This window comes from Emys orbicularis, chromosome 4, assembly GCF_028017835.1.
Source record: "Emys orbicularis isolate rEmyOrb1 chromosome 4, rEmyOrb1.hap1, whole genome shotgun sequence".
Taxonomy (NCBI): Eukaryota; Metazoa; Chordata; order Testudines; family Emydidae; genus Emys; species Emys orbicularis.
Genome location: NC_088686.1, coordinates 26,072,454 through 26,099,850, shown reverse-complemented (window position 1 = coordinate 26,099,850; position 27,397 = coordinate 26,072,454). Strand labels below are relative to the sequence as shown.

General features: G+C 40.3%; 1 protein-coding gene across 2 annotated transcripts in view; it reads left to right on the top strand.

Moving 5' to 3' along the window:
- CCNK (cyclin K) overlaps positions 1–27,118 on the top strand; it is a 35,576-nt gene extending 8,458 nt beyond the window's left edge. For both annotated transcript variants that reach the window (XM_065402486.1, XM_065402487.1), the window contains 5 exons: positions 3,253–3,422; positions 7,803–8,077; positions 20,293–20,326; positions 21,124–21,195; positions 25,743–27,118. In XM_065402486.1, coding sequence (XP_065258558.1) covers positions 3,253–3,422; positions 7,803–8,077; positions 20,293–20,326; positions 21,124–21,195; positions 25,743–26,350 — 1,159 coding nt within the window. In that variant the 3' untranslated portion in view covers positions 26,351–27,118. The remainder of the gene's footprint in view (positions 1–3,252; positions 3,423–7,802; positions 8,078–20,292; positions 20,327–21,123; positions 21,196–25,742) is intronic.
- The last annotated feature ends 279 nt before the right edge of the window (positions 27,119–27,397 follow it).

Sequence of the window (27,397 nt, the reverse complement as noted above, 5' to 3'; positions counted from 1 at the left end):
GCCAAATCCCAGAGCTTTCAATACCTATAGGAAGAGAGGTGTGAACCAATGTGTTGGCCTGGGAAGAGGTCAGTCCCAGAAATATAGTCTTTGTGCAACATATTTTATATTCTTCATAGTGCAGTGCAGTAAATAGGTTCAGGTATAAGTGGTGTTTGTCTGTCTCATCAGACAACACTTGGAAAAAACCCCAGGCAAAATATTTGATTTTACATTGTAACCAGCGGTAGCTCAACTGAATTTAACTATCAAAGATGATTATGTAAAAAATAGCACCTTCTTAGTAGATGTATTGAGTCATTTCTGCATACCTCAGACGCTTAAATAAACTTAGTGTACTACACTTCTGTTAGCACTGTAGAGCCAGCACATGAGAGAGAACGAGCTAGGTAATTTCTTGGTGCATCAACACAATTGTGTAATTACTCTCAAATTTCTAGCTAGAGTGCTTAACTTTAGAAATCCAAAGAAAACTGGTCTTGATTGTTCAAAAGCGCTAAGCACCTATGATTCCCATTGATTTGAGTCAGACTTGTGGGTGCCCAGCACTTCTGCAAATAGGTCGCTTTTACTCTGGTGCTTAATTTTAGGTATGCAAGATTAGAATTTAGGCTCAAATTCTCAGTCTTGAACACCTGTACAACCCAAATGGAGATAATTGGTTTACATGGGTTATGGTGGTGACATAAGTTGAAGAAAGGTGTCTGGCACAGGTGTGACTGTACCATTTGGCTTGCATCATCTTTATTGCGGATGGTGATACATAGGAAGGAAAGAATCTAGCTTGACTTTCAGATCCCAGGTTGAATATGCAGGATGGCAGTTGAGAAACTTTTTTCTTGTAAATTCAGAAAAATCGATAGTATTGTTGAGACAGCACTATACTTGGAATTCAGAAAAATGCCCTTGGAAAAACTACTGGACTTAGGCAGCTTTGTTCCATACTGTCATCAGTGTGGATTTAAACTACGGCTACTTTGGTTAAGATTTTCACTTAGCCCTTAAGATCCTGCACTATGCTTAGTGCACACTGAGTGGTGACACTTATCCCATGGGACCTTGTGAAAAATGATGCTATGCAACATCCATTAAAGGGTTTCAGAGCAGAGGGTTAGGCATCCTGTGTTAGCTGTAATATGAACATAGACCTAAGTGCCATGGATGTAGAAGCAACATTAAGAAAGGAAATTCTAATCTAGTTTACTCCATGAAAGTTTTTTAAAGCAGATTGCGAAGAGCTACAAAAGGATCTCACAGAACTGGGTGACTGGGCAACAAAATGGCAGATGAAATTTAATGTTGATAAATGCAAAGTAATGCACATTGGAAAACATAATCCCAACTATACATACACAATGGTGGGGTCTAAATTAGCTGTTACCACTCAAGAAAGAGATCTTGGAGTCATTGTGGATAGTTCTCTGAAATCATCCACTCAATGTGCAGCGGCAGTCAAAAAAGTGAACAGAATGTTGGAAATCCTTAAGAAAGGGATAGATAATAAGACAGAAAATATCATATTGCCTCTATATAAATCCATGGTACTCCCACACCTTGAATACTGCGTGCAGATGTGGTCGCCCCATCTCAAAAAAGATATATTGGAATTGTAAAAGGTTCCGAAAAGGACAACAAAAATTATTAGGGGTATAAAACGGATTCTGTATGAGGAGAGATTAATAAGACTGGGACTTTTCAGCTTGGAAAAGAGGTGACTAACGGAGGATGTGATAGATGTCTACAAAATCATGAGTGGTATAGAGAAAGTAAATAAGGAAGTGTTATTTACTCTTTCTCATAATACAAGAAGTAGGGGCCACCAAATGAAATTAATAGGTAGCAGGTTTAAAATGAACACAAGAAAGTATTTTTTCACACAATGCACTGTCAACCTCTGCAGCTCCTTGCCAGAGGGTCTTGTGAAGGCCAGTACTATAACGGGGTTCAAAAGGGAGCTAGATAGATTCATGGAAGATAGGTCCACCCACGGCTATTAGCCAGGATGGGTAGGAATGGTGTCCCTAGCCTCTGTTTGCCAGAAGCTGGGATTGGGTGACAGGGCATGGATCACTTGATGATAACCTGTCTGTTCATTCCCTTTGAACCAAGGGCACCTGCCATTGGTCACTGTCAGAGGACAGGATACTGGCCTTGATGGACCTTTGGTCTGACCCAGTATGGCCGTTCTTTTTATTATTTTTTTTCCTTTTTTAGTTTTGAAACTACTAAATGACTCACCTCTATGGGTACACTCTAATGCTTTGTGTACTTCAGTCATCCATAAACTAATGAGTTTTTTTTAACATAACTGCTATTAGTACCTTGTGCTAAACAGAACCCATAGTGAATTGGTCAATGAATGAATGGTGTGAAATTTGTTGTAACTAGTTGGCTAGATCACTGAATGGCAGATTTAAAGACTTTTTGCTTGAAGAGCTTATATTATAGAGCTTAGCAATGAGTTGAGTGGTTACCTAAGAAAAGCTGGCTCTAATCTTTCTATGGGTTTTAAATTGCAAATCAAGCTGAGTATTTCATGATTAATCTTAACAATTAAGAAGTAGTGGTAAAGTCAACTTTACTGTAGCCTTCACTACTACATATGCTAATTGGGACAACTTTCTAGACCTCTTAGAACTAAAACTTATGCATTGGAGTATTTGGTCTTAAAATTCCCATGATTCATTGTTTATATTTAAGTGCATTTTATCCAAAATAATCCCCAAATGCATTACAAAATAAACGTAGAAATCCTTTCACCTACCACTGAAATAAAACCACCAAACAACTGTTTAGGACAGAACTTGAAGAATATTATATACAACTGATGTTACAGGAGGAATTTTTAGATAAACAGAATGTAATCACCCAAACTGGAATCTGGTGCAGCCAAATTCCCTCATGCTTTTGTGAAAACTTTATCTCGGTATGTCAGACTCTTTTTCTAAATAAATTCCTGAGAACAAATATTTTAAATCTTCATGTTGCTTTTTGTTGCTGCAAGATAATAGTGCTTTGCACGTTTAAAAATCAAATTAATATTACATCAAAGTACTATTAACAAAGATCTTAGTTTGGTAAATTAGTTTGACAGGGGAATCCTAGTTTTGTTAATCCAAAATTATCTGAATAACATGTTAAAATTTAACTGTCATCTGCTTTGTCTCAACAATACGCTGTAGATATCAGGTATTCAGACTTGTGATGCAGCTATCTGGGTTATCTTAAAATGACTGTTCTTTGATATTCTAGTCTCTGTACTACGTTGTCACTGCAGTGGGAACCTGAGATCATAGCTGTTGCAGTTATGTATCTGGCAGGCCGTTTGTGCAAGTTTGAAATTCAGGAGTGGACATCAAAGCCAATGTACAGAAGATGGTGGGAGCAGTTTGTTCAAGATGTACCTGTTGATGTTCTGGAAGGTACCAGAAATATTTTTGTCACACTTTAAATACTTGCCTTCTTTTTTTAATTTGAGGTCTGGACTAGGGTTGTCAACTTTCTGATTGCAGAATAAGTGCCGTGGTTTCCGGCCAATGGGAGCTGCGGAGCCAGCGTTTGGGGCAGGGGCAGTGCGCAGAGCCTCCCTGTGCCTAGAGGCCAAAGGACATGCCAGCCGCTTCCGGGAGCCACGGAGAGCCAGGGCAGGCAGGGAGCCTTCCTTAGCCCTGCTGCTCTGCCAACTGGACTTTTAACTGCCTGGTCAGGAGCCGCCAGGGTTCCTTTTTGACCGGGCATTACAGTCGAAAACTGGATGCCTGGCAACCCTAGTCTGGACAGTTTTTCTCCCTTAATCATCAACCTTGCTTTTAGGCCTGGGTACTGAAGATCATCTGTTTACTTAAGCTTTCCAGAGGGGAGCTGAGTAATATTGTGACGGGTTGGATCACAGAAACCCCCTTGGGAACTGTCAACTGATGTGCCAAGACTACTTCTGCCCCTGCTTTCCCTGCCAGCTCGGGACCCCAGAACCCTGTCTTGCTGAGCCAGACATGCCCATCTGCTCCAACAAAGACCCAGGGTCTGAATTACTTGCCCCAAAGCTGCAGACTTGCCTGAAAGCAGCTTACAGAAGTGTTCTTGTCTTTAACACTCAGATGCCCAACTCCCAATGGGGTCTAAACCCAAATAAATCTGTTTTACCATGTATAAAGCTTATACAGGGTAAACTCATAAATTGTTCGCCCTCTATAACACTGTTAGAGAGAGATGCACAGCTGTTTGCATCCCCCCAGGTATTAATACATACTCTGGGTTAATTAATAAGTGAAAAGTGATTTTATTAAATACAGAAAGTAGGATTTAATTGGTTCCAAGTAGTAACAGACAGAACAAAGTGAATTACCAAGTGAAATAAAATAAAGCATGCAAATCTAAGCCTAATACAGTAATACAACTGAATACAGGTAAAAATCTCACCCTGAGAGATGTTTCAATAAGTCTCTTTCACAGACTGGATGCCTTCCTAGTCTGGGCACAGTCCTTTCCCCTGGTACAGCCCTTGTTCCAACTCAGATGGAAGCTAGGGGATTCCTCATGATGGCTCTGCTCTTTGTTCTGTTCCACCCATTTATATATCTTTTGCATAAGGCGGGAATCCTTTGTCCCTCTGGGTTCCCACCCCCCCTTCTCAATAGAAAAGCACCAGGTTAAAGATGGATTCCAGTTCAGTTGACATGATCACATGTCACTGTAAGACTTCATTACCCACTTGCCAGGAAAACTTACAGGTAAAACGGAGCCATCTGCAGTCAATTGTCCTGGTTAATGGGAGTCATCAAGATTTCAAACCACCATTAATGGCCCACACTTTGCATAATTACAATAGGCCCTCAGAGTTATATTTCATATTTCTAGTTTCAGATACAGGAGTGGTACATTTATACAAATAGGATGATCACACTCAGTAGATCAGGGGTCGGCAACCTACGGCAAGTGTGCCAAAGGTGGCACGCGAGCCGATTTGTGATGGCACGCAGCGGCGGGCTGAGCGGTTCAGCCCACTGCCGCTCTGGGGTTCTGGCTGCTGCCCCGTTGCCAGCCGGGGTCCTGGCCGCCGGCCCCACTCAGGACCCGCTGCCGGCCTGGGGACCCCCAGGGAACCCCAGGCTGGCAGCGGGCTGAGGAGGCCGGCGGCTGAGACCCCGGCTGGCAGGAGCCGGCGGGCAGAACCCCAGAGTGGCGGCGGGCTGAGCGGCTCAGCCCGCTGCCGGTCTGGGGTCCGAGCCGCCGGCCCCGCTCAGCCCGCTGCTGGTCTGGGGTCCCGGCCGCCGGCCCCGCTCAGCCCACTGCCAGCTGAGTGAATGGAACCCCAGGCTGGCAGAGGGCTGAGTGGTGCCAGCGGACTGAGCCGCTCAGACCGGCAGCGGACTGAGCCGCTCAGACCGGCAGCGGACTGAGCCGCTCAGACCGGCAGCGGACTGAGCCGCTCAGACCGGCAGCGGACTGAGCCGCTCAGACCGGCAGCGGACCCACTCAGCCTGCTGCCGGTCTGGGGTTCCATTCACTCAGCTGGCAGCGGGCTGAGCGGGGTCGATGGCCGGAACCCCAGACCTGCAGCGGGCTGAGCGGCTCAGTCTGCTGCCGGTCTGAGGTCCCAGCCGCTGGCACCACTCAGCCCACTGCCAGTCTGGGGTTTCATTCACCCAGACCGGCAGCGGGGCCGGTGGCCGGGACCCCAGACCGGCAGCGGGCTCAGCCGCTCAGCCCGCTGCCGATCTGGGGTTCCGTCTGCCAGCTCCTGCCAGCAGGGATCCCAGCCGCCGGCCCCCCTCAGTCCACTACCAGCCTGGGGTTCTGCTCACCCAGGCCGGCAGGAGGCTGAGCGGGGCCGACGGCTGGAACCCCAGACAAGGATTCCAGGCAAGGATCACACTAAATTGATAAGATCTGCATTTTTATTTTATTTTAAATGAAGCTTCTTAAATATTTTAAAAACCTTGTTTACTTTAAATACAATAATAGTTTATTTAAATAATATAGACATAGAGAGAGACCTTCTACAAAACGTTAAAATGTATTACTGGCACGCAAAACCTTAAATTACAGTGAACTTGGCACACCACTTCTGAAAGATTGCCGACCCCTGCAGTAGATTATAAGCTTTGTAATGATTCCTTACAAGAGACCTTTTGCATGAAGCATATTCCAGTTACATTAGCATATTTTCATAAAATCATATAGAGTGCAACGTCACAAATACTGTAAACCTTCCCAGAAAATTCAACTGTGTATTTTAAAAACTGAAATTTTTTTTATTATAAATGTTGGAGCCAGATCAAAATTCTGGATTCAAATGCCTCTAAACTTAAGAAGTGTTCAGATCCAGTGATTCCACCATAACATTTTGCAAATACAAGTGGTACAGGTAGTAGCAGCCCATGAAGTGGAATAGTGTGGAGCTCACAGCCTGGAAATCCTGCACTGGAAGACAAGGATTTTCTACACACATTGATCTTCAAAACCCAGCAAGTGATCTATCTATAGGGTTTCTGTGCATATATAGCTCTCCAAATTTAGGATACCAGTGGCTCTCTTCTCCCTACATTTATATGCTGCATTTCTCTTTTTTTTTTAAATAGGGCCTTCCACTTAACCAGTGACTCCTCAGTTTGTATAGCAAACTGCATTTCAAAATATAACAAGGCATTGTGTTCCATATTATAATTAGTGCTTCTGATTCTCAGTTTTAATGGACAGACATCAATAAAACAGCCAGATACAGAAAATGAAATCTGTGTTTAACCACTAAACAACTGAAATGGTTGCTTGTATCTAAGAGCTTGTCTACATGGAGCAGGAGTGTGTTATTTCTAAAGCACACTAGTGTGTTGGATATTAATTGGTCTGTGTAGACCCTTCTGATGGTCACTAAAAGTTCCCTAGTGCTTTAATGTAGTGCTGTTTGAAACAGTGCTACGTTGACGTGCACTAGGGAGCATTACAAAGAGATTACTCATTATGTATATACTATTATATACATTACTCATTAAAGTATGTACAAAGAATTTCCTGAAAACCCCCGATTAGTGGACACCTACATAAAACTCAAAAGTTGCTAAAAATAACCCCCCAAAATTAAATTAATAAATCCTGAAAAACAGAAGCCCTACAATAGGGCATTTTACCACACCTTTTACACGCTTATAGTAGTCCCCAGTTTAACTGACACTACCACTTCATATTCATTGGGAGTTATAATTTTCTTGTGGAACTGCATTCTTGCATTCCTCCCTTTCTGTGTGCACGTACTTCACATTTTTATCCTACATTGCTTGTATTCCATTCCAAAGGCTAGTGGCTTCTGGAAGTCAAATAACCTAACTAAGGAATCTTTTGAAGGTTTGGATATTTCAGTATTTATTTAGGCCATGAATCCAAGACCTAATTGTTCTTGGCACTTGAAAGACAAAACATGAAGGATGTTTTTCCAAAACAGCTGCTAAAACCTATCTCGAATCATACTCTTAACTTCCACAAAGAGCTAGATAGTTTAGTCTACAGGTGAATATAAAAAATAGGCTTGTACTAGAAATGTATAATAATAATATTGGAAGAAAAATAAATATACCTTAAAGAAACAGAACATCTCACAGTTTCAACCCATTTTTATCTAACTAGCATGTAGAGACTTCAACCAAGATTGGGGTCCCATTGTAGTAGATTATGTATATACCCATGGTAGGTAAAATATTTTTAGCCAGAAATGTTTTGACATTGGTGTCCCTTTAAAGGGTTTCAAGCTGATTATAAATATTGTTACGTTTTACTAGGAATGTATAACTTTTTGGACTTTTTGTTAGACATCTGTCACCAGATCCTGGATCTGTACTCACAAGGGAAACAGCAAATGCCTCATCATACTCCACACCAACTGCAACAGCCTCCATCCCTTCAATCTACACCTCAGATGCCTCCAGTACTACAGTCGCAGCAATCTCAAAGTTCAGAGCAGTCACAGACACAGCAGCAAAAAGAGTCCCAGCAGTCAGTGCAACAGCAACAGCAGCAACAAACACAACAATCTAAGAAACCCTCTCCTCAGTCAAGTCCTCCAAGGCAGGCTAAACGTCCAGCGGTAAGTTTAACTGAACATAAGTGGTGAACAGATTTCTAATTTAGAGCAGGAGCAGTTGTTGTCTAAATTATGGTTATGCTTTGAAAAGTGACTGTAAAGCATCACCTTATTACATGTTGGATTTTTTTCTTGGTTTATTGCGTTTACTACTGCTTATTTTAGTACCAAAATAAGTTGTTGTTTTTTAATGCCTACCAGGACTGCAGGGCCTGCACCTCTCTTGTGCAGTCAACAGAATGGTTTACTGTGTTCCAATCAGTTATGCCTTTGCCCGCCAACTGAAGGCTGTGAGTTTGCCCAAATGTTACTGATGAAATCACTTGATCTGCAGAACCTTTATTATAAGTGATGATGTATGAGAAAAGAAGAACCCAAATTCACTTTGAGAAACTAGACTGAGTTTGTTGGATTGGCCATTTACATTTTTTCCCCCAAAATGAGCATATTTTATATAAAATCAGAGATTCAATATAGGTGGAACCTCTAATGTGTCATTTTTGCAGGTTTCAGAGTAGCAGACGTGTTAGTCTGTATCCGCAAAAAGAGCTGACCCCGAGGTATCACTACCATTAAGGGAGCAGACTACCCCATCAAGTGGTTCCACTCTGAAAATGCCTAAAAATGACACAAAAAGAACAGGAGTACTTGTGGCACCTTAGAGACGAACAAATTTATTTGAGCATAAGCTTTCGTGGGCTACAGCATCCGAAGAAGTGGGCTGTAGCCCACGAAAGCTTATGCTCAAATAAATTTGTTAGTCTCTAAGGGCTGGTCTACACGGGGGGGGGTCGATCTAAGATACGCAACTTCAGCTACGTGAATAGCGTAGTTGAAGTCGAAGTATCTTAGATCGACTTACCTGGGGTCCACACGGCGCGGGATCGACGGCCGCGGCTCCCCCATCGACTCCGCTCGCTCCGGTGGAGTTCCGGAGTCGACGGGGAGCGCATTCGGGGATCGATATATCACGTCTTAACGAGATGCGATATATCGATCCCCGATAAATCGATCGCTACCCGCCGATACGGCGGGTAATGAAGATGTACCCTAAGGTGCCACAAGTACTCCTGTTCTTTTTGTGTCATTTTTAGGCATTTTCAGAGTGGAACCACTTGATGGGGTAGTCTGCTCCCTTAACGGTAGTGATACCTAGGGGTCAGCTTACCCTTGGCCCTTTAAGATTTTGAAAGATCTGATGTATATAAGGACCTGGGAGATATTAGTAGAGAGGAAGTGGTACTAGGAATAAGTGGAAATAAGTGGACATGAAATCCTGTCACTTTCTTTAAGGGCCTGCACCAGGAGTCCTGCAGGGTGGGGGCAAGGCTTCCCTCTCATCTAACCAATTGGATGAGCATATATGCTACCTTCTCTCTCATAGCAGGGAAGACAGCAGTGGGAGAAGGCTTGATGCTGAATCCTTTGAGGCTGGAAACTTATTGGGGAAAGGGACCAGCTGAAGGAGAAGCTGTGCAAGGCCCTGCAGTTGGCCTAAATTACAACCCAGCTCAGGGCTGCTATCTTAAAGGGAAATAAACTGTTTAAAGTACAACCCAACTTCAAAGAAGGACCTGGGGTGCCTCCTGAACAGGAGCAGTAAAAACCTATCAGGACTCTTCTGTGAACCTGGAGTGGGTGTGAACTTGAGTGACTAAAGGAGTAAGTCGCACTCTGTAGACAGAATTAATAAACTAGCCCCCCACCCCACCCCACAGTGAAGTTGGTGTGTGCTTTGAACTACTCTGGACTGAGTACAGGCAGTCCTTGACTTTACAACGTTCGAGTTACGACGAACGGCACTTACCATGCTTCTACGTTGACACACTGATTCGACTTATGACTATAGGGTTCAAGTTTATGACGCTTGGTCCAACGATGGAGTAGATTGTGGTTCCGAGTTCCAACTTATGACTTACCAACTGTAAGGAACCAACTGTGTTGTAAGTCCGAGGGCTGCCTGTAATTGAAAACCTCAGTGGGTGCCAGGAGCAATGCATCTGCAGGGCCACAAGGGGGCATGCTTGAGGGCAGCACCCCATTACAAACCACTTAAGTTTTGCATATTTTCATCATGACAATATAAAAAAAATTAATCTTACAGACACGGTTTTATGCATTCCATGTCTTGTGCTCTGTACCATCAATGTTCTTTTAAAATAAGAAAGCACCCTACACAATGGACAAAACCTCATAAGTATTCCAGCTGCACACTTATCCAAAGTCATTCCAGGGTCAAGTACAGCCTTTGGACCTCTGTTTGATACGCAGTTAACTAAATTGTTGTCTCTATTGCATTTATGTTTTGATAATTTATTCAAACAGCAGTGAAATAACAAGTGCATTAGTCACACTAGAGCCTCTGGTATCTGTTTTCTTGGGCTATTTAGGATGTGCCCTCCCCTCTTTCTTATAAATTCTTAATGTCTTCTTATGACCTATTACTGCTAATGCAACTTTGATTTAGAGAGAACAGCAGGCAGCATCTCTGGAGAAAACAGACAATACAGTGAAAGATTTGGGGCTGAGGAGGAGTGTGCTAAAGTCTAGATAGAGGTAGCAGGCAGAAAAAGTTAAGAATGCATAGATCTGTGTAATCTTAGATTTTACATAGAATGTCATTTACTGCTGAAACAAAGTCACGTCTGCAGTGGAACATGGCAGCACTGTTGTAACATTGTACGTTTGCAGTACATGGTAGTTGAAGATGGAAAATAAAGAATACCAAATTCAATTGAAACTTTAGGGGGAATTTTAGGTAGCCAGAATGTATTTGCTCCTCTTCTCTTCTCCCCCCCCCCCCCCCCCAAAAAAAAAACTTGCTTTCATTGCACATTGTCTTCTTGCGTTGTAGGATCTTAAGGGCAGGACCTTTTTTATATTTGTCTGTGAAGTACGTAGTAATCAGTTGGCACTATGGAAATAATGAAAACACAAACTAATCTGGCCATATATAACTGTTGCAAAAATGCCAAGGAACTTTTGTCTGCAAATAGTCTAAGTATTTGTTTTAGGTCTTTCTTAAAAGAATGCATCTTCAGCAGCTTTAGGCTTCCAATCCCATGCTGAGGCATGAATTCATGAATTAATTTTGGAGGAACGAGAGTATTACTGAATCAACAGCATGATTTCCTGCAGCACCTGGAGTTTTCTTCAGTCTCATAAGTATTAAGGAGGCTTGATCTTGCTTAGTTGGAGATCTGATGAGAACGGTATCTGAGCCCACCTAGCATCAGCCTAGAGTGTAAACGGATGCAGAAGGGAGACTAATACACTGCTCTACAGCCAAAATGCTTCTGAAATAAATGTAGTCAAACTTTACTAATTCTGGGTCACTGAGAACGAAAATGATGCTTAAAATTGTTGATTGGCTCTAGTTTTCAAGATATGCTATTGGGTCAGTATATACGACCCTTGACTTGGGAATGGCGGAGGATAAGTGAGTTATAAAGGGAAGGGATCTCAATTTAAACCAGTAATGACTAAAATACATCTTTGACTGGATCTATGAATAAATCTATGACTGGGTTTGGACAGTACTTGCTTTTTAGGCAAAACAATGAATGATGCAATCTGAAGCTGGTATTGCGTCATACATGATATGAATTGCATCATGTTATTCCTAGAAGTCATGGATGATGCAATTATAACGAAGCTTACATCACTCTGCTGAACAAATTGCCCTATGTCAGCTCTAGAAATCATAGTGTGGTGCTCTCTTATTTGTCAGTGTTTGATTTTGCAAAGGGACACATTTCTGTTTAGCCAAAGTGAGCAGAGATGCCTCGTACTTGTGTGAACAGTGCAGATAACTTCTGCTATGTTTGGTGAAGTGACTTTTGCATCACAAAAGCGCAGTATAACCACTATGGTTAAGAAAGCCTATCACCTTTATTTTGGCTGCAAAATTGGAGATCAGGACAAGAGGTGGGCCCCACCCATATGCTGCAACACTTGTGCAACAAATCTTCGCCAGTGGTTGAACAGGAAAAGGAAATCTATGCCTTTTGCAGTGCCAATGATTTGGAGAGAGCCAACAGATCATACCAGCAATTGTTACTTCTGCATGGTGCCTCCAGTTGGGAAAGGTGTGTCAAAGAAGAAAAAGTGGACTGTGCATTATCCAAACATTCCATCAGCTATACGCCCAGTACCCCACGGAGAAGGACTGCCGGTTCCTGATGCACCAGTATCCTTCTCACTTGAGTCAGACGAGGAAGAGGATGAAACTTCTGGTCCTGAACCATCAATGTCACAGGACCCACATTTTCTCCCATCCTCCTCCTCTGAACCACACCTCATAACACAAGGTGAACTGAATGACCTTGTCAGGGATTTGGAACTACCCAAGAGTAAGGCAGAGCTGTTGGACTCCAGACTACAGCAGTGGAATCTCCTGGCAGGTGATGTTAGGGTTTCCATGTTCCGTGACCGTCAAAAGGATCTTGTCCCATTCTTCTCCATGGAAGGTGATCTTGTAGCCTGCAACAACATGGATGGTGTGATGGCAGCCCTCAACATCGTTCACGATCCAGATGAGTGGAGACTGTTCATTGATTCATCGAAGACGAGTCTTAAAGCTGTTTTACTGCATAATGGCAATGTTTTGCCATCAATTCCAGTTGGTCATGCAGTCCATATGAAGGAAACCTATGACAACATGAAACAACTTTTGAGGTGCATAAACTAGGACCAACATCAGTGGCAGCTTTGTGGCGATTTGAAGGTTGTTGCTCTCTTGCTTGGTCTGCAGACTGGATACACAAAGTACTGCTGTTTTCTCTGTGAATGGGATAGTCGTGCAAGAGATTCCCACTGCATCAAGAAAGATTGGCCACTCCGACAGTCATTGGCGCCTGGGAGGAAAAGTGTTCAGCATCCACCACTTGTTGAATGAAGGAAGATTTTGTTATCACCCGTACACATCAAGCTGGATCTGATGAAGAACTTTGTCAAGGCCATTGACAAAACACAAGCAGCTTTCAAGTACCTCCGTGGAAAATTTCCAAGGTTAAGTGAAGCTAAGAGAAAGGAAGGTGTTTTTGTTGGTCCTCAGATTTGTGAACTTCTTCGAGATGATGCATTTGACCATGCACTGCGTGGCAAGGAAAAGACGGCATGGAAAGCCTTCCAGTTAGTGGCAATAAATTTTCTCGGAAACAACAAGGCAGACAACTACAGGTTGTTGGTGGAAAACCTCCTCAAGGCATACAAAAGCCTTGGTTGCAACATGTCACTAAAGATACATTTTTTGCACTCTCATCTAGATTTTTTTCCACCGAACTGCGGAGCAGTGAGCGACGAGCACGGCGGGCGATTTCACCAGGACATTGCAACAATGGAGAAACGCTATCAGGGCAAATGGAGCCCATCAATGTTTGCAGACTATTGCTGGACAGTGACAAGAGATGCTCCATTTAATGAATACAAGAGACAAGCCAAGAAGCGCCGAGTAGACACTGAATAGGACTAAACTATGTACAGAATAGTTTTTTGCCTTTTGTTTCATAATAAATTTTATTTATATATCCCTTTTGCTGATTTTTAAAGTGTTACATAAACAGGACAGGTGAAATATTATCATGTAAAGCAACCATAAACACATGAAAAGACCTAGGTTTACAATTTATGATTAAAACTCTACTATCTACACAATATACATAGACATAAAATGTCAAAACTTAAATATCTTAGAAACAGTAGCCAATCAGTTGTTTTAATTGTCATATTTGAATTCAGCACATCAAAATACATAATAAATAGCACATTTTATCTCTGAAGCAGACGACTTCTCAAAAATTGTAGACCAGTGTAATCTCTCCCATTGTTGTTTTACTGAGAAAAACTACCTTAAATGGTAAAACTAAAATATATGTTATTGGAGGCTGATACATTTGTATTGAAGATGTAAAATTTTCAAAGATACAGGTGCACATACAGTAGAACCTCAGTTACAAACACCTTTAGAATGGAGGTTGTTCGTAACTCTGAACAAAAGGTTATGGTTGTTCTTTCAAAAGTTTACAACTGAACAGTGGCTTAATACAGCTTTGAAACTTTAGTATGCAGAAGAAAAAAGATGCTTTTAAACATCTTAATTTAAATGAAAAAGGCACAGAAAGTTTCCTTACCTTGTCAAAACTTTTTTTAAACTTGCCCTTTATATTTTAGTTGTTTGTTTAATGCGGTACCATACTGTACTTCCAGTTCCAAATGAGGTGTGTGGTGACTGGTCAGTTCATAACTCTGAGGTTCTACTGTATGTTGCAGGATTGCCTCATTTAAAACTGCCGATGAACTCATCTCAAACTTCAAGTACTGTACTAGAAAAAAATATTACTATGGAACTTGGGATATTGGTCAGCAACACAACTAAATAGCCAATTAAAAAAAAAATCTCCATAAACAGATTTTAGTAACCTTTGCTAGAAGAGGCAATATCTTACATGGAAGAATGGCTAAAAGGATTTTCAGTGATTTACTGAAGGAAAAAGATTACACTCGCTGACATGACTGGAAAAAGCACTTTGGTAGGCTTTTTTGACATGTGGTACATACTGCTTTTACATAAACAACTAGTCACAGATCTTATTTGTGTGAAATTTTGTCTGACCCATTTTGTTAACTGTTTCCTCCATCAGCTGCTTTCACTTACTCCATGATGGTGGGGTGTCTTGGTGAAATTATTTTCGCAAGATTAGACTTTGTGAATAAATACAGACTAACCTAATAAAATGGAATTTGGTCGCTGCTTGAAGTGATCGTTTGACTAATTAGAGCAAACAATTTCAAAAGTCATCTCCATGATGGTCAAGGGGGAGTCACTTCAGATTTAAAATGGCTTCTTTGATTTCACATGTAGGGAAGAACTTTTCATGTTGTGTGCCACTTTAGTGCTAATAAAGAATTTAAAACGTGGGATCATCATTTGGCATCAGTTAAAGCTGCTTGATCTGTTGGGTATTAAAATGCAGAATAAAACTATCTACCCTGGCAAAGTGGAATTATTGCTGCTTTGCATATGTGTGATATGGAAAACTAGTGATTTCACAGTTTATTAACAATGTAGGTTGTGCTGTAACTTGGCATGGAGCTTCATAGAGATTTAGAGTCATGCTTCCTGCCCCAAAATGTGTCCCATCTAAATTAAACAGAAATGAGGCTAGCCAAAGGAAAGGAGGGATGTGAAGTAAGGCAAATAAGTCATTACAGAGTAAGAAAATCATAAGTTCTGATACCTAAACACAGACTGAAGTAGGGCAAAGTGGAGGAATTAGACTGCACAGGAGTAGATAACTGGTGGAAAGCAAGGCAAAAGTAAATTTTTCAGACAAGGTTTGGAGAGGATAGTGAGGATAATTGCCACACAGAGGGATGTTATAACAGGCATAGGGTGTAGGATAAGAGTAAAATTAAAGAATTAAAGTTAGCTTAAGTTTGGTTAAGGATATACTGTGTGTTGTAAAGAGGGCCCCAATCAGCAAGTAAAAGAAGGTCATGAGAATAAGTAGTATTACTAGTAGTGTGGGAAGGATGTATGGCTTCAAAAGTAACTAATAAAATAAAGAGCGGGAGTAACAAGACAAAGAAAAACTGTCGTAAAAGAAACAAGCCCAGACCTTCCCACTGTTCTGCTGGTAAGCAAGGAGTGGGGGAGAAAATAAGGGAAGAAAGGGGGCTGTAAATCTTAGGAGGATTAGGACTGGAACTAAGGGTCAGTTGTCTCAAGTTGATTTATAGCTGAAGTCAGCAAGCAATGACATCACTTGTTTGTTATGGGTATAATAAGTAAACTCTTAAAGGGGTTCATTACTAATACCTGTCTGACCATGCTGGAGCCAAGCAGTATGGGTCTAAGCACCCCTGGGCCTAGCCCATTTGTAAGCATCTTGATCAAATGCTTATAAATGTTTTGGTACTGGTTGGATGTAGTAAATTGCTTATTAGTTAGGCTTTTTAGGCATTTTTAGAGCAATTGTATAAATACCCTTTGGCCTTTGGATTTAATAAAAGAATTTGTGTTAAACTAGTGTTAGGTGGTTTCCCTTATAATTTATATGTTTATAATTTCACATATTAATCATTCAGACATTTTGGCAACTGTGGCAGGATGCCAGACATTAATTTCAGTTGCTCTAAACCAGTGATTCTCAACTAGGGGTACGTGTAACCCTGGGGGTACGTGGAGGCCTTCTAGGAAATATATAAACTCATCTAGATATTTGCCTGGTTTTAAAAGCACTGGCAAAGTCAGTACAAACTAAAATTTCATACAGACAATGTTCTATATATTATATCAGCGGTTCTCAAACTGTGAGCAAGTTCGTTTTAATGGGGTTGCCAGGGCCAGTGTTAGACTCACTGGGGCCCAGGGCTGAAAGCCCATGCCCTGCTGTGCAGGGCTGAAGTCAAAGCCTGAGATGAAACTTGGGGTATGCAAGACAAATCAGACTCCTGAAAGGGGTACAGTAGTCCAAAGGGTTGAGAACCACTGCTCTAAACCCCTAAAGTGAAGGGGTAGTGACCTGTCTTATACTGGTTGTAGATGATTCCCTCTTAAAGAGAAATTCAGTAACATAAGGGGAATAGAGGAATATCTATATGGCAAGCTTTTTGTCGAAGCATAGCAGAGGTCCGCTAATTGCCACTGAAACTCCTAAATACTTGCGGGGACGGGGGAGACAGAGTGACAAAACAAGCAAGCTTTGCTCCACAAGCATGAGGGCTTAAAAAAACCCTTCCCAAAAACAGATTCTCACATTTGTATTACTTCAGGAGCTGAGGCTTTAGGAAACATCAGGTGTAGGGGGTCTTGTGATAAAACCACAAGAGCTGGTAATGCTGGGCAGGAGTCAAAGTAAACCCTAAGTTTGCTGCCAGCTTCAGTAATAGACTGTTGTGGAATTATCAAAGGGGATGAGGGGGAGAAGTTTCAGGAGGAAAGTTGGGATGCTCATTTTTGCCCTGTTTAGTTTGAATAGCATTAGGACATCAATTGGGAAGTATGGGAGAGGCAGGAAGAGGTTTGAGCCTGAACAGAGGTCGTGGTTAGAGAGGTAGATGTGAAATATGAGACAGTTGGAGTAGGTGAAGTTACCCAGGGAGGGGAAATATTTAGTGGTGGAAGATTTGAGAATGCAAAAGCGAGAGAGAAGAAGCAGGACCAAGGATCCAGTGAAGGCAACAGTGAAAGAGTGGGTAAGTAAGGCAGGAAGTGAACCAGGAAATGAGTCAGGGACCCCAGGAAGAGATGGCCTCCAGAAGAAAAGGGTAGTGTGTATCAGCAGCAGCAGACACATTGAAGAGAATTAGAATGGAGCACAGGCTCTTAGATTTGGAGAGGAAGGTGTCATTAGTGACTTTTTTGATTGATCAGTTCTGGTGGAGTGGAGAGGATGAAAGTTGGAGGGAATCAAGTGATAAGCGGAGGAAGTTAGGGCACTGGAAATAAAGAGGCCTTTTAAGAAGCTTGTAGGTAACTTCCTTTTGATTATATCCAATTGATCCCTACCAGGGGATCCACTGCATATAATCAAAGGGAAGTTAAAAATGAACTCCTTTGAGAATTCCATTATATTTGTCTAAACTTACTTGCTTTCAGATTGACCCAATTTAAAAATACTCCATTTCAGATTGACCTGTTCTGGTTTGCATGTTCATGCTTTTGAATATGTAATAGTTAAACAAAAATGGTTTTGAACCAGTCTCTCTCAAAACTGGTGAAACTTCATAGGGAATAAATAACTTTGAAAGAACTTACACTTTGCCTGTACTTAACCATTGGTGGTATTCATTTTTTAATTCACATATCTAAGCTTTACAGGATCATTTAAACGTGGGGAGACGTTACCATTGTAAAATTGTTTACTCTACTCAATCATGAAAGTAAACGAAAATGAGTGCCCTTTTCAGTAATTATGTGTGCAATTATAATTTGATTTGCAGACCTGCAGTTAGAACACATTCAAAATAAATTTCATGGACTAGCTAGTTAAAATTATACACAGCTATGAAAATTTGTGGCTTCATAGTCACTCACTGAAGCTTTTGGATATGGCTGGTGTATTTATACATTGCTCATGACTGGACAAATCTTGTATTACAAGGAAAGGCATATACAGGAAAACACTGAAATCTTTGGAGAAAAGGTAGAAGTTGAAGTGGGCTCTGGAATATTACTTCAGTTACTAGAATGAAGGATAGCAAAGAATTTAAATAAAGCAGTGAAATTATAGTGTACATGTGTACAGCCTTGTCTTGAGACCTAAATTGGAGCTCTTCTAACACATACCTGCTTTTGCTGAAATAACAGTCAGTCCTGTGTCCTCACTGGCACATTCTTGTCAAAATAATAAGAAAACCACCTTGAAATTCTGGATACACTGACAGAACAGTTAACAGCCCTAGCACTTGGGGCTCAGGAAAGTAAGAAGTTACTGCTAGCAAATATGGTATAGTTTTGTTACAGTTCATACGGTTCATTGCACTTAAAAATTTGTATTCTGTTTTCCCCAGACTGCCTCTAACTCATGGACCTCATTTAAAAATTTTTACAAGATGATCTTTAGCGATTAAATAATGATCTTGAATTCTGTGCGTTTTGGTCACAGCTGTTTAGTTACCCTAGAACTCCAAAAATAATTATATAATATCTGTATTGGCACTATTACACATCTCTCTAGAGACAACATTTTTATGAGATTATAGAATTATTTACCCCTAAAGTAAGCTGTAGGAAAGAATTTAATTTAGTTACAACTCCAAAGAAATTGCAATGTTTACTTAATGACATTAGTCAAGTTAAATTCTTTGGGCAAGATCCCGCAGTTATTGGGAGGAAATGTGTTTGCAGGGTTAGAGAAAGCAGAATATCACTGGTCGTATCTTGGAGACTGTGCAGACTTCCACTTACAGGGCAGCATAGCTCAGGATAGACTTCAGGAACGTAGTTGTCTGCGTTTGTGAAGTCTTGGAGCAGGAGTTTTGGTGGATCTTACAGGAGCTCTGTAACTTGGCTGATTCTGCTAAGGAATTTAATTTCTTGATAAGCTTGTGTGCTCATTAAATTCCTGTTAGATTTACTGAACTTCTTAAACTACATTGGCTTGAGATGGCTGGTGCAGGATAGGTAGGAAGCCTACAAGTGTATACTTTAGTCTGCAAGAAAGTTTATAGAACTTAAAGGAATTCAGACAAATGAAAATATATTTGCAGTTTCTACGCCAAGCCACTTTGGTGATAGAATGTTCCAAAAGAAAGTCGTGTCAAAGTGAAAACATTTGATTTTCTCACTCCCATGTCTGTAAAACATTTCTCATTCACTCTGAATTTAGTATGCACCCACGTTCTGTGCTGTTACGATAATACTTGGCTCTTACATAGTGTTTTCTACCTGAAGATTTTAAAGTGCTTTACAAAGGGAAATATTTTTTTCATTATCCTACTGACTGGGTAACTGAGGTATAAAGAGGTGAAATGACTTGCCAAAGTTCACACAACAGGTCAGAGGCAGAGCCAGAAATAGAGCCCACGTCGCCCGACTTCCCGGTCAGCATTCTGTCCACTGGACCATGATGCTGCTTCAGTAGATTATAAATAAATTAAAAGATGTGAACATTAAATAACAAGAATTACAAAAGCAGCTCCGTGTTCACACACAGTAGGTACATTTTTCAGACTCTTCACTCTCTCACATTCTTAACCATCAACTCTCCTATCCAAATCAAATTACCCACTTCATATTGCCTGATTCAATGCTCTTTGTTTGTGTGGAACATCACAGGCCTTTTAGTTTAAAAAAAAAAAAAAAAAAAAGATTTAGGGCTTGTCTAGACCACAGTTCTCGCACTTGAATTGGAAACAGATTTAGTTAAATTGATGCAAAACCTGTGCATATACACTTCTACCCCAATATAACGTGACCCGATATAACACGAATTCGGATATAACGCAGTAAAGCAGTGCTCGGGGGGGGGCTGCGCACACCGGTGGATTAAAGCAAGTTCGATATAACACAGTTTCACCTATAATGCGGTAAGATTTTTTGGCTCCCAAGGACAGCATTATATCGAGGTAGAGGTGTACCAGGCCTTAATAAACTGCATCCTATTAGTATTAACAGTATGTGTTTGCTAATTACATTTTTATGTTTGAATTATTCAGATTTTATAATGTATAGTTCTGGAGATTGATGTGAATTTTGTTTTTTTTACTAATAGGCTGTATCTCCCAAAGAAGAAACCAAGGCATCAGGTAGATATTGTATTTTTTTACTGTATATTATGTCTTTCACTTTTTTAATAAGCAAAACTGTTTGCCAGAATAACTAATTCACTGCACCTTCTAAAATTGCTTGGTTAGTTTCTTTCTAGGTCTAGAAATTACCCTGTTTGTTTGGTCTTGATTATGCAGGCTTAAATATAGACCTTCCAATAAACAAAAAAACAAACTTTTTTTTTTTAATCTGTGGAAGTACAGTATAATTGTTCCTAAAGCATAGTCCCTTTATGCTTGTACAAATAGGCTGCTCAGTAGAACTAACAATTACTATTATAAAAGCTCCATCTCCATTATAACTTAAGTGTGTAGCCAATTACTGGCATGGCTTACAGTTAACTTTGGCAGTTAACCACGTTTTTCTTTTGTCAGAGAGTTAGGCCAACACATGATTGTCTTCCGGTATCCACTTTGTAAAAGTTATTTTGCTGTATACCCCAACTGTGCCTATGTAACAAGTTTGGCGAGATCTTTCTTTTTCCAGCTCTGTCGTAAAGTAACCATGTCTCATGGTTAAAAGTTGTGGATAGACCCTAATAATAAACTAACATGTGTGATGCTAGATTTCAGTTAGATTATTTAAATTTCATACTGTGGTAATGCCTACAGTCTCCAAACAAGTCGGAGCCCCACTTTACATAGCACAGTACAAACATAATAAAAGAATCCTTTTCCCAAAACCCATTCTGGATTTCCGATCTTAGTATGCTGATGGAGCCATAACTAAACTTACATTTTTGTTGATGGGGGGGCTTCCAAATTTGTTTTTTCAGAACCACCACCATCTAAAATTCCTAAAATTGAGACATCTCATCCACCAGTACCTCCTGTGCACCCACCTCCAGGTAAGGTTTTATTAAGAGTTAATTTCCAGCCTGCTGTTCTTATTGGATCTTTTGGAGTTAAGTGCTTGACCTTGTTCTTTTGCTACTGTGGGCTAAAAGTGTCATGTTGGTTTGAATAAAACTAATTGTAGTATGAAAGGTGATGAAATATTTGATAGTGTAATTAGAACGAGTACATAAGTAAGATAGTGGCCAGAAGACTTCTCTGGACCTCCCAAACAGTCTGTTTTGCTCTGCCATATTTGAGGTTATGTACTGTATTGGTTTGAGGTAATGATATCAAAGCTGATTTAAGACAAGTTACAGAAAATTTCAGGCCAAAAGGAATTTGAAAATATTAATTGAAAAAGCAAGGATAAGACTTGCGATTTCATCGTTAACTTTAATGGGCACTATGTTTGTAACCTTGAATCTTCACGTTTTTACAAAGTATTCTGTGCCAGTTTTCATAATCTGTGGAGAAACGTATGAAGCAGCTGAAAACATATAGAATCATAAAAATGTAGGGCTGGAAGAAACCTTGAGAGGTTCTCCTGTAATTGAAGGGATACCTACAACATCCTTGACAGGTATTCGTCTAACCCAGGGGTCAGCAACCTTTCAGAAGTGGTGTGCCAAGTCTTCATTTATTCACTCTAATTTAAGGTTTCACGTACCAGTAATACATTTCAGCGTTTTAGAAGGTCTCTTTCTATAAGTCTATAATATATAACTAAACTATTGTTGTATGTAAAGTAAATAAGGTTTTTAAAATGTTTAAGAAGCTTCATTTAAAAATAAAATGCAGAGCCCCCCAGACTGGTGGTCAGGACCCGGGCAGTGAGTGCCACTGAAAATCAGCTTGCGTGCCATAGGTTGCCTACCCCTGGTCTAACCTGTTATTAAAAACCTCCAATGACAGGGATTCCACAACCTCCCTTGGTAACCTATTTGCATATAAAATAGAGGCTGGTTTCTCTACAATTCAGTGTAGTGAATAGATCCTGCTTCTCCACTGTCATAAAACAATGGGCACTTCTTTTGAAGGTGGGTATGTGCAGCTATGATGCACATATTAGATTTATACAAATTATTTACAAGAGTCCTCACACTTAATTGAAATGTTATACAGGAAAGGGGAAGAAAGCTGATGCTGTTCCTCTTTATAGTACTAAGCACACACCCTGCCACTGTGTTCTGCTGTCTCTTGTTGTCCCCTGTTAGGAGCTGTCATTTTTAGTTGCATTATATAGCACACACTATAAAATATTTATGTCATATCTCAGGGTCAGTGGAAGGACAGCTAATGTATCAAGGCACTGGAAGCACAGTACTACAATTTTTTTCAAAAACATATGGCATTTTGGAGCATTACAGGGTTCCTTGGCAGATCAAGCCTTCTTTTAGGAAATGAGCCAAGGAAAAGACCATCCCCTTACTGGTTGGCACTGTATAAGCATTAGAAACTATGTTCAGGTGTATATTCTGAAGAGATATTACATGTGGGATTGTTTGAGGCAATTTGAAGCTACTGCCTGATGCTAGCATGGCACCTGTCACCCTTTTATGAAGACCATACAATATTTAATTATTCTATGTATTACCACTCCAATTATGAACTCCTTAAAAATTCAGCATTTCCTACAACAATTGTGATGGAATAGGAACTTTCATTCATCCTATTTTCAATTACTCGCAAATTTTAAACTTCAAATCTGTCATGGACTTAGCCCTCCGTGAGGAAGAGTCAGATGTCTGAAAGAACTTTTTGCAAATAAAGTTTTAACTTTAAGTCCATTAATGGCTATTAGCCACAATGGGTAAGGAATGGTGTCCCTAGACTCTGTTTGTCAGAGGGTGGAGATGGGTGGCAGGAGAGAGATCACTGGATCATTACCTGTTAGGTTCACTCCCTCTGGGCCACTGTTGGTAGACAGGATACTGGGCTAGATGGACCTTTGGTCTGACCCAGTACGACCGTTCTTATGTAACTAATTGAAAAATAATATGCTGGCCATGCAATGTTTTTTTTATTTTTCATATCACTTGTAAACTGATGTAGGAAATCTCTTCAAGTGTCAAATTCAAGAACTGACAATACAGCTCTTCAAAGGCAGATTTATTAATCTGCAACACTAGCTCCTGGGTAACAATCCTACTGTTGGTTGTAGTTGTCAAAACAGTGACCTTGACAAAGGGCTAGAAGTTGTGGGCAGGAGAGAGAAGAATGGTAAATTATAATAGGGACATAGGAACAAGAGGGGGACAATACAGTGGGAATCTGCTCAACATCTGAGATGGCTATATACAAATGCAAAGAAGTATTGTGGGTATATTACCAGGGGTTTCATAAGTAAGACATGGAGGTTATTGTCCCGTTCTATTTGGCACCGATGAAGCCTCAGCTGGAATATTGTATGCAGTTTCGGGCGCCACACTTTAGGAAAGATGTGGACAGACTGGAGAGAGCCCCCAAAATAATAATGGGTTTTAAAAACATGACCTTATGAGGACAGGTGAAAATACTGTTGGTAGTTTTAGTCTTGAGAAAAGAAAAGGGGGAGGGAGAAGAGGAACCTGATAGTCTTAAAATAGGTTAGGGCTGTTACAGAGAGAATGGTGATCAATTATTCTACAGCCAAAGGGTAGCATGTGCAGGATTGTCCATCTCAACTTTCTTTTGCATTGTCATTTTAGTTCAACTGTTGGGCAGTGGTGAAATGGCGGCTCTGCAAACCTGCCTATACAGCTTTTTCAGTGAAAATATGTTTTGTACCTTGTTATAAAAGTGAACTATTCTGTGTACAAACAGGACATGTGCCTTAGCTTTGTGTAACAAGTTTATTTCCATCAGTCAAGCATTTTAAAACTCACTACTGTAGATTCTGAAGATACTATCCATTGGGTCCTATCATGGAGAGACGTTTGGTCTGCCCTTAGTTCAAACCAGCTTTGATCTGATTTTTAACTTCCCCTGATTTTTGTCCAATCAACTTGAAGTTTCATAGGTGTGATCTTGTGCCAGCTTAAGATTTTTTTTGTTTTTGGGGGTAGGGAAAGGGAATAATAGAAATTAGACAAAAGTGTTTGTGAGAGGAATGCTCAGACGAAATGACCCAAATTTTGTAGCCCTTTCCTAATGCTTGTCTGTTTCACGGTCTCAAATCTCTGTAGCCCTTGCATGTGGAATGGTTGCAGTTGAAACTAATATTCTGGTTAGGTTTTTTCCACTGCCTCTGCTCTTGAGCTGATTTTTCTTTGCATCTAGCTTTTGGGACATGTGGGGCTTATTGTAAGGCGGAAAGCCACATATAAAGTGCTGTTGCTGTCAGCAGGCTGGTTTGCCAGATATTCTCAAATGTAGTTAGCGTTCAGTGATCTAGAACCCAACAGACCAGGGCTTGCCTTGAGCCTGCTGTTTCTGCAAGCTGGCATTGTGCGCATATTCTTACAAGGTACCAGAAGATAATTTAGAAAAACAGACCTGGTAATAAGAAATGTTAAATTGCAAAGTAACACATTTTATTTGAGGTGGTTGTAGATAGCCAACATTTTCAAAATAAAATCAGCATAGACAGGAATAAGCTTTGTGTCGCATCTTTTCTTTTCTTAGAAGACCTAAGGTTAATGTTTGCTTACATGGAAGTGGCCGAAACAGTAGCATATACTGTGACCTTTTGTAAACTTTCCCATAATCTTAGAACTTACTGAGCTGATTGAGGCTACTAACACAGGAATCAAAACTGCAGAAATTCAAATTCCAACTTATCAAAAGAATTATTTTCATTGTATCACATTTGTTTTTTAGAGTAGTTAAAAGATTTTGAAGGTAATGTCAGCACAGGCATTTGGTGGCTTTGTTCCTAAGCATCTGCTGGACTGGATGGATTTAGTCACAACTGTTTACCTGTACTGGTCATAGAACAATATTGAAGGATCTCAGCAGTGTGGAAGGAATAAATTTTAATAATAATAAAGGTTTCAGAGTAGCAGCCGTGTTAGTCTGTATCCGCAAAAAGAACAGGAGTACTTGTGGCACCTTAGAGTCTAACAAATTTGTTTGAGCATAAGCTTTCGTGGGCTACAGCCCACTTCATCGGATGCATAGAATATTCTCACACCTCTTGTCAAACTGTCTGTAATGGGCTATCTTGATTATCACTACAGAAGTTTTTTCTCTTAATTAATTAGCCTATTAGAGTTGGTAGGACAACTCCCACCTTTTCATGTTCTCTCTCTGTGTATATGTATCTCCTTACTATATGTTCCATTCTATGCAGCCAATGAAGTGGGCTGTAGCCCACGAAAGCTTATGCTCAAATAAATGTATTAGTCTCTAAGAATAACAACATTAATTTTCACTGTGGGGTATCTGCTGTTTCTTCTATGTTTTGACCTTACAAGGTCTTATTGCATGTGATTTCCAAATATTTTAGCTGCAGAACAAACAGGAAGAGAGCAGGCTACTATGTGCAACATCTTAACATTTTAAGAAAAACATAGCAGTGTAGGTAGTCCTTATTGCTGTGCTACAGAAAAGTAAATGAAGCTTTTTTTGTCTGTTGCAGACCGTAAGCTTCCTTTGACAACTGCAGTTTCAATGGGAGAAGCAGAGCAAAGTACTACAGTGGACTCTGTAGACATACCAAAGGTCCAGATCCCTCCTCCAGCTCATCCTGCACCCGTACATCAGCCACCACCTATGCCTCATCGTCCTCCACCACCTCCACCTTCCAGCTACATAACTGGGATGTCCACTACAAATTCTTACATGTCAGGGGAAGGTTATCAGAGTCTTCAGTCAATGATGAAAACCGAAGGACCAACCTATGGCGCTTTGCCACCAGCTTATGGACCACCAACTCACTTACCGTATCATCCTCACGTGTATCCTCCTAACCCTCCTCCACCTGTTCCTCCACCTCCGCCTACATCATTTCCACCCCCTAATATCCCACCACCTACTCCTGGGTACCCTCCTCCACCTACGTACAATCCTAACTTCCCACCTCCACGACTGCCTCCAACTCATCCACCTCCAGGGCTGGGAATGCCACCAGCCAATTATCCCCCTCCCACAGTTCCCCCTGGTGGACAACCACCAGTACCACCTCCAATACCACCACCTGTTATGCCACCTGTTGCAGGACTTGGACGTGCTACATGGATGAGATAGCATGAGAATTGTGTACAAATATCTTTTAATTTTGAGGAATAGTTTAAAAGGCAGAATAATTGAGCAGTGACCATATTGTAAAGATAAATAGGAAAGTAATTTGTATAATCTAGATTCTGGTATAGTATATAAAGATATGGAACAGTGAAATGGAATCTTAGTTGACCTACTTGCAGTATTGTTAATGGCAAGATATATAGGCTTTTAATATAGACACGGCAGAGCTAATTAAAAATCTAAATTTATACATTTGATTTAAAACTAAGTTGTCTGACTAAATTGTCTTGAGTTATTCCAACACTGGATTACTTTGTACTAGTGACTTTAACCAGCCATATTGGCTCATTTATATCAGTAAGAAGTAAATTTTCTTCTAGAAATCAGTGCCTACTTTTGAGTATCAAAATAGTCAGATATCCTGAAATTCCATCTAGAGTGTAAAAAAAAAAAAAAAAAAAAGTTCATTTTCATTAAGTAACTCTCCTCTTAATGTTAAACATCAGAGCTACTTTATTTAATATGTATATATTTACAACCCCCAGCTGACCGAAATCATTTTGAGATGTTTGCCTTGCTAATATTTTTGTTTTGGAATGTACTGCTATCTTGAAAAATTAAGTATGTTTACACCTATTTGCAAATTCCTGTACATAAATATATATATTTTCTAAGTGTGAAAGTCTGAATGTAACAACATACTGTGATTTACACCTTGGTTATAAATAGGACTGCTTCATTCACTTGTACCCAAATAAAATTGGATCTGAATTTAATGGATTTTCCAAGTTATTTCAAAATCTTTTTTCCCCTACTAGCTCTACATAGTCTGTGTCCCTAAAATTACTGTTCATGTTTATACTGCTGCAAGAGGAAATCTTATTCGATGTAGGTGTTTTACCTCCCGTACTAACTCACTGTAAAAATATTTCAGCAGTGTTCTATCAAAATTATTAAGCATCACAGCTCACTTACAAAGAATGTACTTTATTTTATTCAACTGAAAGTATACACTATCACAATCTCATACTTCATTTTTACTAAAATATT